General features: G+C 43.8%; 1 protein-coding gene across 1 annotated transcript in view; it reads right to left on the bottom strand.

Moving 5' to 3' along the window:
• SERF2 (small EDRK-rich factor 2) overlaps positions 1-11937 on the bottom strand; it is a 41884-nt gene extending 29947 nt beyond the window's left edge. Inside the window, exon 1 of the mRNA XM_030190430.1 lies at positions 11785-11937. Coding sequence (XP_030046290.1) covers positions 11785-11791 — 7 coding nt within the window. The 5' untranslated portion in view covers positions 11792-11937. The remainder of the gene's footprint in view (positions 1-11784) is intronic.
• Positions 11938-12513: the final 576 nt, after the last annotated feature.

The following is a 12513-nucleotide window of genomic DNA, read 5'->3' as shown; positions in this document are numbered from 1 at the left end:
CTTATCATAAGATCACTGATGCAGTGTTCTGGTTTTGTAAAGTGCTGTCCCACAAAGGTGGCATCCTGGTTGGAATTGGAATGTTTAATATTGTGTTTTACGTAATTTGTGCCTCATCTTTAGAACCTGGCTTACTTCTACAATATAGCACTTTTCTTCACATTTTTTGCATTGAATGGTGCATACCACATTTGAGGATGAGCATGTGAAGGACTCCCTTATGCTGAATGTTTTTTCCCATATGAGCGATTCTTATGCTGAATGTTTTTTCCCATATGAGCGATTGTAGGATATTGAGAGATGTGTTGGCACAGTTTACAGCTCGGTATAATGAAAGGACATGTGCCATTCTCTTCTTTTTTTTATGTTTAAATCATTTTTATTTGATTCAACAACAAAGTCCTCCACATATATTTACCTATTTGTTCAAATACAACTTCAATTCTTAACAAGTTCACATTCCTTGGGTTATATGTTTTGTTCCCAAACCTCCCTCCCTTCTCCTATGCAATGTTTCAACAGCATAGATAACAAAACAATCAACTTATAAGAACAGTTCACAGTTTTCCCATCTCTAATCTTAAATCTTCGTACTTTCCCACCCCCCACCCTTCCCGCCCCAGCCCGACTTTTACTTTCCTTTTGTTTCTACTATGTAATTAGTTCAAAAGTTCAATAGATAACTACGTGCTGCTGGTGTCATAGTGTCCCAAAAGGGATGCCACGTCTGTCGAAATTTTTTCCCAGTCTCTGAGTCAAAGTCTTTTACAGCCATTCGCTCTATCCGCAACAAGTATATCATACGGGTCCGCCATTGTTGCCATGTGGGATATTTATGTGACATCCATTCAGATAATATTGTCTGCTTGCCCACAATTATTGCCCGTAGTACAAATGCTGTATATCCTTTTCTGGGCCTTGTCCCCAGCTTGGGCTGTCCAAAGAGTAAAGAGAACTCATAGTGCCACCGCTGACCCCATATCCTATTCGCAGTAAGTATGATTTGTTTCCAAAACTTCTGGATACCCACACAGGACCAGTACATGTGGCCCAAGGTTGCTCCTTCCGCGCCACACTTCGGACATTCTCCCCAGGGAGACAACCCCATATAAAATGCTCTCTTCGGTGGGATGTGCAGCCGCAAGGCCATCTTATATTGTAACTCCCAGTGTGCCGCTAAATTTGTGACTCGTCTTATCTGTAGGATATGTGTTTTCAACTGTTGTGTTGTAATCCCTTCTTGCAAATCTGCTGACCACTGTTGTGCCAGTCTGTGGTATTCCAGTTCAGGGGCCGTGTCTCTTATATGTCTATGGTGATATGACATAGGCACCCTCTGTTGAGACTCCAGCGAAAAAGCCGCTGATAGCTCCTCTTGTACATCTTCTGTCAATGATGTCCATGGTAAAGATGATATATAATGCTTTAATTGCCCGTAATAAAAGTAATCCTTGTCTGGCAGAGCATATTCTTCTTGTAGGTCAGAGAATGTCTTGATTTTGCCTTCTCTAGTCACCACTTGGAGCAGATAGATAATGCCTTTGTCTTTCCATCTGTGAAAAACAGTGTATAATTGTCCTGGAATAAAGGCGGGATTATCACATATAGTCAAATACGGTGTTATTTTTGTCGAAAAATGGTGTAAACGGCACACCCATCCCCACACTGCTTTAGCAGCGTTCATAATTCCAGAATGTTTCAGAGTATTTGGCATGTGTGCACCAGTACTATGTAAATAACAACTAAAATGAGTTTCCGGGGTTAAGCCCAGCTCCATAGCCGCATTAGTATAGTCACTCGTATGCCTATACCAGTCATTTATTTGCCTCATGCCACTAGCAATAGTCAAAAATCGTATGTTTAGGAGTCCCAGCCCCCCATATTCCACTGGTATACTTAAGGATGAAATGGGGAGGCGAGCTTTTTTTCCTTTCCAAAGGAACTTTTGTATATGTTGGTTCAGGAGCCGCTCATCCCTCCCCTTCAGGTATAATGGAACTGTTTGAAATATATATGTCCATCGTGGGGCAACACTCATATTAAACAATGCAATCCTCCCCAGTAAGGACACGGGGAGTGCGCTCCAAGCTTGTAACTTCAGTTTAGTTTCACTAAGCAGTTTTTGCAAGTTTAGTTCGTATAATTGGGCCAGGTCTGCAGGGATGCGCACTCCTAAATATTTAATGAAATTCTTTTCCCACATGAGAGGAAATTTGTTTTTCCATCCCTGGTGTTCTCCCTGTACCACCTCCAGAGCGTACGACTTAGATAAATTTAACTTAAAGCCCGAAAGCCGGCCAAATTTCTCTATTTCTTTTAACAATGCTGCCATGGAGCTAGGCGGATCCGTTATTGTTAACAATAAGTCGTCAGCAAAGGCCAACACCTTTACAGTCTGGCCCGCCACCGACACCCCTGCTATACTTCCTTGTCTCATTAATGTACGCAACAGTGGCTCCAGGAATATTACAAATAAGGCTGGGGATAGGGGACATCCCTGCCTTGTTCCCTTCATGATCTCAAATTCTTCTCCCCTTATCCCATTTACAAGTACACTTGCCCCTGGTTTACTGTAAAGTGTTTTAACTGCCTGCATGAACCAACCCTGTATCCCCATCGTGTTCATAGTTTGAAATAAGTATCCCCATCCCACCCTGTCGAACGCCTTTTCGGCATCCATACTCACGACTACTGCTGGTTCCTTCCTATCTTGGCAACTCGACATTGCCAACAATAAACGTCTAACATTATGTGTTGCCTGCCTATTTCTCACAAATCCAACTTGTTCTGTATTAATCAGTTTTGGTAAATACTGTGCTAATCTTTTGGTAAGTATCCCTGCCAGCATTTTCGTATCAACGTTTATTAATGATATTGGTCTAAAATCCTCCGCTCTATTCAATAGTTTCCCTGGTTTAGGTATCAACGTGATTAAAGCCGAGTTTGCATATGCCGGAAACACCCCTTTTTCTATCACTTCTTCATAATATTCCAGCAATGCCACCTGTGCCTCCTGGGGCAATGTTTTATAATACTCCCCTGTGAAACCATCAGGGCCTGGTGCAGAGCGCTGCTTTAATCCCTTAATTGCCTGTTGCAGCTCATTTAAATTCAGCGGAGCGTTAAGAACGGCCACTTCTTCAGGTGACAGTGTGGAAAGACCCGCCTTGGTTAGGTAGTCTTGTATTAAACTGTCTTTTGGGGGTGTCTCAGACGAGTAGAGCGAGGCATAATATCTAGTAAAAATTTTCCCTATTTCTTTTTGTTTTACTGTAAGCCTGCCTCCCGCGTCCTGTAGAGCAGCCACTACCCGGGGTCCCCCCCAGTTCTTTATTACCCTAGTCAATAAACGCCCTGTCCTATTCCCAAATCGCTGCAGCTTGTATTTATAATATATCGCTGATTTAGTCTCATTTCCGTGAAGTAAGGTGTTCAAAGTAGTCTGCACCACTTTCAGGTTCTCTAAGTTATGCGGCGTGGGTCTATGCATATGAGTACGCTTTGCTCTAGCCAGTTGCTTCTCCAACTGGAGTATGGTTGCAGCTCGGCGTTTCTTTCTTAGATTACAATAAGCAATGATATCCCCCCTAAGAACTGCCTTTGATGCAGACCAGTACAAAATCGGGTCTGTCAGTGCATGTACCCCATTATGTGTTGCGTATTCCTCCCATCTCTTTGCCAGGTATTCCTGAAAGTGGGGATCATTATGGAGATACGCTGGATATCTCCACCCTGCCCCCCCATCACCATCTCCAGGTGCCTCTAAGTCTATCCACACCAGGGCATGGTCTGATATCTCCTCCGGCCCTATACAAGCTGCCCTCACCTGGGAGAACATAGACCTCTCTATAAGTATATAATCTAATCTCGCTAAGGTACCATGGGCCCTAGATCTATGTGTATAATCTCGCTCACCAGGATGTAACACCCGCCACACATCTACTAAATTCAAAGTTTTTATAAACATTGGCAGTTCCTTAGCTCTTTGCCCAGAGTAGTGCAGGGAAGTCGGGTTGGAGGTGTCGTCTGTTGGGTCTAAAATTAAATTGAAATCCCCAAGAGCTAAAATCTTCTCTATTTTGTACTGAAGACATCTACTCCCCAAATCCCGAAAAAATTCTCTATCATGCTCATTTGGGCCATATATTCCTACCAGTAAAAATTCCATACCTTGTACCCATACCCGTAATATAATGGATCTACCCTGCTTCCCTTTCTCCTCCACAGATACCTTGCACGCTAATCCTTTTCGAAAAAGTACTGCTACTCCTCCCTTCCTTCCCTTAGCAGCCACCGCATAGCATTCTCCCACCCACGATCTCTGTAATTTTTTGTGTTCCTCATCACTAAGGCGTGTTTCCTGCAGGCAGGCAATATCAGCTCGGTGTCTTTTAAGGGCTGTCAAAATTTTATTCCGTTTTATAGGGGATGTAATACCCCCTACATTCCATGTTATCACTCTAAGTGGCATGTCTGTAGATTATCTCTAATCTTCTAGTTTTGGACTTGTCTTGCATATTTATAGAACCATTACTTTTTGAGTCTCTACTTGTCTCCCTCATAGGTATTCCATATATTGTACTATTAACAAGGCCCCAGCAGGTATCATATACGTCAGGCTTCCCCCTTTCTTCCCTCTCCCCTCCCCCCTCCCATCCCTTTAACTTCCCATCTGTGCATTCACCCCTTTCCATCCCCCTAGTCAAACCAGGTGATGAAACTGTGACCCCAGTAACTGCTCAAGACCCCGCACTCCACAGGTTGTTATACATATTTACTCATACATAACTTACACGCCCCACCTCCGCAAGGCGTTCCTTTGGCTTTCAGTCAAGTCCAGATCAAATAGCGTCCAGTACCTTGTTCTCTATTAAGTACTTTTTGGCATCTGCCACTTTAAGAAATGCTTGCCATTTGTCTTGCACAAAAATTGATAACTGGGCTGGGTATTGCAGTCTAAAACGGATTTTCTTCTGTGCCAAAGACGCACATATAACATGGAATTGTTTCCGTTTTTCTTGCACAATGGTAGAGTAATCCTGAAATATCAGTATATTCCTGTTGTTATGTTGTAAAGTATCTCTTTTGAGTTTAAAGCCTTGGAGTATTTCAATCTTGTGGCGGTAGTTTAGTATCTTCGCGATGACCACACGTGGCCGGTTTCGATCTGCCATTCTTCGGCCTACGCGGTGCGCCCTTTCTATCACAATTGGTCCCATTGTGTCCGTTAGGGCTAGTTCTTTAGAGAGCCACGTTTCTAACCACGTTTCAAGATTGCGCTCAGGTAATGCCTCATCCAGGCCCACAATGCGTATATTGTTCCTGCGCGCTCGATTTTCGTGGTCATCTATTAAGCTCCTCTGCTCCTCCAGTTGTTGGCGTAAACTTGCAATATCTGGGCCATATGTACGGGAGTCGTCCTCAACCGCCGAAACCCTGGTCTCCAGATCACTCACCCGGATCCCCAACCCATCCAGGGCTGTTTGGTAGGTTTCCAGTTTATTATTCAGCGCTATCCACTTCGGTTCCCAGGCCCTCTCGATCGCTTGTGTTAGTTGCGATAATTGGGAGTCTGTAAATGAGGGCCCTGGCGCCATTATCTCTTCAGCCAGCTTGGTCTCTCCGCTACTCACTTTATTCTTATCTTTCTTCGTGGTTTTTTGCGCCATTGCAGCGACCGGCGATTTAAGGTATTTTTCCATATACTGGAAACAGATCGCAGAGGCTTAACGTGCAATATTTAATCTTTAGCGGAGACGGGGTCTCGGAGCCTCGGGAGCGCGTTGCTTCCTAGCTCATGACGTCACCGGAAGTCCGCCATTCTCTTCTTTTTGCGCTTGTGTTAGGAGATTGCTTTTCAGTAATTTCTGTTTCAAATTTGGTGGCTGTTTGGGCTTTCTACCCACTATAAACCATAAAATTCTACTGTTTTGTCATTCTCAAAGCCATCCATCTCTCCCTCTCACCCACCCAGCTCTCCCTGTTTCTCACCTAACCTACCCCACCCTCTTCCAGTGAGACTGTCACTGGAATGCTTTTGTGTTCATTTATATATTCTGATAATTGTCAACATTTGCTTATTTGTGATCTGAAGGGGGGCTACCTTTGAAAGCAAATAAAAAAATGGATTTAGTCCAATATAAAAAGGTATCATCTTATTTTCTTTTTTATGTTTTGATTTCTATTTATTACCTGTAAAGAGTTAGGAAGAATGGCTTTTCCTACGATGTGGAAGGCACAGAAATGTTGGTATTTTGGATTGACTCCTGAATTTGTCTTGCTTCTGGCTATTACTAGATGTGATCTTTGTATGTTGTGATTTCTTCCTTGGGTATGAAGGTGTTAAAATCAGCTGCATACATGTGTACTTCACAGTCAATTCAACAGCCCTTTTACAACAGTGGAAGTTCATTTTCAAATCATTCATCTCACTTTTTGGTTTTAAAATCAGCTGTTCAATATGCTGCTTCTCAATCACATCCCATAATATTTAAGTTACTAATGTAACTGCAAAATCCAGCATATTAGCTGGAGGATCTCTGTGACAGGTAATCACTTGTTTACTCTTTCCAAAAATACTAGGGCTAGTGGGCATGCAATGAAGCTAAGAAGTAAATTTAAAACAAACCAGAGAAATATTTCTATACTCAACACGCAATTAAACTCTGAATTTGATGCCAGAGAATGTGGCCTTCGTCTGTCTAAGTATGGCAACACATATGTTATGTAGTTTTACTCACACTGATATGAGCGAGAAAGAAGGTTTTGGTAAGGTCTAGCAAGGGTGAATTGTAAAACTAATGTTCCCTCAAGGCATAATTCATGACTGCCTGCCCCCAGCCCCCACCAGTTTCTAAAAGCAGGGGCTATGACTAATCTCTCCTGCCTCTGGCCCATCTTTCAACATGGCATCATCTGAACCTTATCAGTAAATTCTGACACACCACGAGGGGTCAGACACCACCATATTGAACAATAGCAGTGCTGGAGGCAGGAGCCATCGGGCATTACTCCTTTCTTGAAAGGTGGATCTAAGCCCAGTCGGGAAGCCAGGGAGGAGAGCTGCTGGACCTGGTGGCGGTAAGAGAAGGGAGAGCCAGGTAGGATAAGCCTAGGTAAGGAGGGAATTCAAGAGAGCCATACTGAAGGGTATGAATGCTGTTGGCACACACTGGCTGGTGTCATGCCCTGCATGGGAATAGGAATGGCAGCACAAGGTAAGGATAATACTTGCCTGGCTTACTGTGGTGCCAGGCATCCCACCTCACTGAAGACATCTGAGGTGGGCAGGGCACAGCAGCACTGAAGTGCAGGCCTTGTCTGAATACTGCACCAAGAAACTCTAGCTGTCCTTGGGTAGGAAGATGTTTGCTCTGCTTCAGCCTTTTGGGTCCAAAGCGGCCCCAACTGACAAACATTAGTTGATTACTGCCTGAAAGAGAAAACTGCTGATCCTTTAGCCATCCAGTAAAACACAAGAGTGGACCAGGTATGTAACTTACCCAGCTATCAGGCTTTTGCCACACAGATTTGTAATGTTACAAATAGCTTCATAATGATTAGAACACTAGACTAAGGATTGGGGAAGACAGGTTCCAAATCCTACTCTGGATCTTGGGCAAGTCAATTCGCCCTTCATCGCCTCAGGCATAATTTGTATTGTAGCCCCTCTTTGGCAAAGGACATACCTATATTACCTGAACAGTAACTCCCCACTACAGTCAGATTTGAAAAGAAGTCTGAAATCCAAGTGGAGGAGTGGCCTAGTGGTTAGGGTGGTGGACTTTGGTCCTGAAGAACTGAGTTCAATTCCCACTTCAGGCACAGGGAAGTCACTTAACCCTCCATTGCCCCATGTAAGCCGCATTGAGCCTGCCATGAGTGGGAAAGCGTGGGGTACAAATGTAACAAAAAAAAATATATATATATACAGTGCACACTAGTGCTGTCCAATTCGTTGATTTAAAAAAAAAAAAATCAGAAGTCCCAATTCAGGACTTCCCCACCTCCATCCCGCTGCCGCCACCGCTGCTTTCCTCCCTCCCACTGTCACCCAAGCTGCTGCAGCTGAGGAAGTGACAACAGGCAGGGCTGGACCAGAACCGCACTGTGCCGCCATTGAAGAGTCCTTTTAGTCTCTTTTTCCCCTCCCCCTTGCAGCCGTCATCTATGTACACTCAAAACAGAGCAATCCAACCTATGAGCTGCTGTATCCACGTTGTCGTTCTTTATTGTTTGGTAGCATTTTTATTTAATCTCACTTATATTTTCAAACATGCCAGCTTGTGCAGCATATGGATGTACACAGAGGAAGTATAACAGAATAACTTTTCATAGGTAGAGTAGTAATTTGTTATAAATCATAATCAGTGTGTCATTTGGAGGGGCTGGTTATAGGGACACCCTAGCACGTTAATCATAGAGATATTTTCTGTGATATATATTTATTTCTTCTTGGGAGAGGGGGGTTAATCTTTGTCTCCCGGCTGTGTGTTTGTATATAGATGGAGTAACCAAGTCGGCGTCAAGCTTCCTAATATGATTTGATAACAGCATTTTCTCAGTTATTACCCAAATGTGAACCGAATTATAATGCTAATAAGTTTGGGATGTTACTGGATTCTATTATTTTGTCTCATTGTATTTCCAATTTTGGCACAGTATAAGTCATCAAACCAATGGACTGCATAAAAGAAAAAGAGATGGCATGTGGGAACTTGCTCCTTTTGTTTTGTGGAATGCAGTAGAACATTATAAAAATGCACTTGACTTTTTTATTACCTTTTCACAGAGAGCTATCGAATAATGAGGGAAGGGCTTCCTTCATGCAGAAGTTCTGTCCTTTATCCAGTGCTTACATGCTTTTTGTTTTGTTGTTGTTCTGTGTTAAAGATTTTTTTTTAAGAAAAAAAATGTCATGCAGCTCTGCTTTTTGGGTGAAGGAAGCAGCTTCATGGCAGGAATATTTTTACATTTCCTCTCTGCCCTAAGATTGGTGACTTGCTGGCCCTTTGTCCCACAGGTTCAAAGAAGTGAGCTGGATTGCATGGTGTTTTTGGTTCTTGGTCTCCTCTGGAAATTATGTTAGCTTTAGGATCACTTTTTTTTTTATAAAAACATATATTTGGTATCATGTCCTACTTATTCATGCAGGGCCCTTTTCTGTGGTTGTGGTGGTGGTGGGGTATATTTTGAACTTAATACTAAACAATAATTGTGGAGATAGTAATTGACATATTAGAGAAGTAGAGGCTGGTGCACTTTTAACCTGTCATCGCAAATGCTTTCTTGAATGTTTAAGATGCTCAATTGCTGCTGCCTGTTTGTGTTACTCTTAAAATATTAGCATAGGTCTGAGGCTATGGGCCTCTATATTTCAGTTAAGCTGAATCAAATCAACTCGAAAAAACAATTCACATGAGCAAATCGAATCAAAAAAATTTTGAGTGAATCGGATAGCACTCTCTGCAACAAACTCAGCTTACATGAAACCCTGTTCTGCAAACTGAATCTTTACATTGCTAAAGAAAGAGTAAATCAGTTAACTTCCAGTTTAATAAAAAAATTTCAACTGGCTGGGAGAAAATCCCTATGATGTCAGCTGGGGTGCAGAAAAACAAGCAGCCACTTGGCTGGGGAAAGGCCCCTATGATGTCAGCTGGGGGGGCGGGGAACTTTCAGAAAGGAAGCGACCCCCAAGCAAAAATCAGGGGGGCAGCCTGAGAGAAGCCAAGTAAGCTGCAGTAGGAAGGTGCAGCCAACATCAGACCAATTTCCTATTGAAAAAAACCCTCCTCCTTGCCCCCCCTCCGCTTGTTTCCATACCCGCTAAGTTGTTCTCTGCTCTAGAGTGCTTCTCCCAGAAGTCACCCTCACGTGACCGCTCCAGAATGCGCATCAAATTTTGCACGTTAAAGACAGGCTCTCCTTTCAGTGCATCGATCAGAAACAGTTGTGCATCACTCGGAATGCTCATTTTAATACTAATCAGCACATTTTAATACACTTGCATAGGATTATCGTTGCGTATCGTAATCGGTAAGTTGGACGCAGAACCCCTTTGTGCATTACTTGCTAAATAACATGCATGCTACACTTACTACTACTATTTAACATTTCTAAAGCGCTACTAGGGTTACGCAGCGCTGTACAATTTAACATGGAAGGACAGTCCCTGCTCAAGGAGCTTACAATCTAAAAGACAGGTGTACAATCTAAAGACAAGTGTACAGTCAAAGGACGAGTGTACAGTCAAAACACAAGTGTAGAGTCAGTCTGATAGAGCCAGTCAAAAATCGGATGTTCCTAGCACGGTAAGCTTTGTGCATGGCTCTTTATTGTTTTTCAAACAGTAAGGCCCCGATGCACAATTGCAGGGGGAGGGGGGATGGTCCACCGGACCACCAGAGAAAGTTTAAAAAAGATTGGGGGTCTGGGGCCACTTGAACTCCAGGGAAATAAAGAAAACAAGATGCAGGGGAGTGTTGTGGTCCACTGGACCACCACAGAAATGTGTTTTTTTTTTTTTAATTCGGGGTGGGGCACCAGGAGGTGAGAGGTAGGAAGCACAAGCAAGAAGCCTTTACAGCTTCCTGCTTGTGCTTCTCTCCTCTCTGACAGCTCCAGAGTAGCTGTAAAATTTGCTCCTTAAATTAGGGCTGCTCTAGAGCTGTGCATCCCCTGGAATACACAGACTAGGAATGAGCTCTTTAGAATACTAATGAATTCATCGTAATACATTTGCATGGGGTTCTCAGTGGCTGCTAACAGCACACATTAGAGCCACAGAAAACCCCTTTGTCCATGACTAGCTATGTAAACATTTGCTTTAGACTAACTAGAACCAGTCTAAGCAAACGTTAAAAGACTTTGTGCATCTGGCCCTAAGAGACCACTAATGACATTTTATTTTTAAGTTTTGTAATAGTAAAATACATTGCGATCCTAATTGTTTTTAATTAACACAGAAGGGAAGGGGGAAAAAAATAAAAGGAGAAACGCCGATCCAGTCTCAGATGGTATACGTCTGAAAACTTTTCTCCTAAGTGCATACAACAGAGGCATGGAAACCAAAACAAATCTCATGACCAGTTTGAAAATCACTTTCTGGATCATAAGTATCAATACTTTTAGCCAATACCCAATTAAGTACAGCGCACAATAATATTTCAACTTAATCACGTAATACAAAGTCACGATCTTTCTGACCATACGAGGAACCAGATCCAAGTCTGCCTTCGCTCCTTTCGTCCATGGCCTCGCGACCTTTCGCCTTAATAACCTGCAGCGCATTAACCTTTCAAGGGCTCATCAATACTTGGATAGTCTCTGCGCCACCAGGATTTAGGGACGTCCCGGATTTAGGGACCGAATCCGGGAAGATCCTGAGGATCCCGCTGTATCCGGCTTTTACACCGTCCCCCAGGATTTACACCCAGAAGAGCCTCTGACCACCATCCGCGCAATATAGAAAAGTGAAAGGGGAGGCAGAGCCTGGGCTGTACAGAGGAAGCCACGTTAAAGGCCCTTTTCCGGAGCTCTCCCCCCCCCCCCCCCTTAATCTCGGGCCTGGTGGTATCGTCGATGTGGCAGGCGGAAACAGAGCCACTAACATGACAGCAACGTAGACGACCCTATCCCCATCCTTAGGCACATTCAGGTGACGCCAGGAACGACCTAGTGCTGCGTAGTCGCGTCCAGAGGAAACATAACGGCTCCAAACCCGAGCGACGAGAGTACCCGGCAATAGCCCTATAATCAGCACATCTTCTCCTCGGTACTTACGGGTCATCGTCGGCCAACCTCCGCCACCCTTTTCACCCCTTCCTTGGCGACGTCGCTCGGCTCGTTTGCGCTCTGCCGCTCTCTCGCTCTTTTAGTGACGTCACTGTCGCGCTCTCAAACTGTCTAAAGCCCAGCCAGGCTATAATACTGGCTGCTCTGCCTCTTCTTCACTGCACGCCTATTGGCCGCAGGAAACCACGTGTCATTGGGAGGGTGTCATGACGAAAACAATTTTAGAGAAAACAAATTCTAGCGTTCCGGCCGAAGAAGGTTTCATAGCCCTCCTCCTTGGGTCCGGCAGTTTCGAAATGGCCCGATTGGGTGAGCGGCGCGGAGGGGGCGCGCGATGTGATCGGCTCTCCGCCAATGGGAAATGAGATAGGACGCGCGCGCACGTGCTACTGTACTACTGCTGATTTGTTCTTTAACTTCTTTTGTTCATTGTTAGAGTCGGCTCAAGTTGTGTGCAGTGTGCGCAGACTAGTAGGAAGCGTAAAGGTAGCTAGGATTAGGAGGTATGCGATGAAGCTACAAAGTAGTACATTTATGTTTCAATTATTTTATTGACACCTCAAAATATGGAACATCACAGTAATGTCATTAATACAGATCGCATTCATAGTAACATAGTAGATGACGGCAGAAAAAGACCTGCACGGTCCATCTAGTCTGCCCACGATAAACTCATGTGTATACCTTACCTTGATTTGTACCTGTCTTTTTCAGGGC

This window comes from Microcaecilia unicolor, chromosome 1 (genome assembly GCF_901765095.1).
Source record: "Microcaecilia unicolor chromosome 1, aMicUni1.1, whole genome shotgun sequence".
In the NCBI taxonomy this organism is placed as follows: domain Eukaryota; kingdom Metazoa; phylum Chordata; class Amphibia; order Gymnophiona; family Siphonopidae; genus Microcaecilia; species Microcaecilia unicolor.
This window is presented reverse-complemented; position numbering and strand designations above follow the sequence as displayed.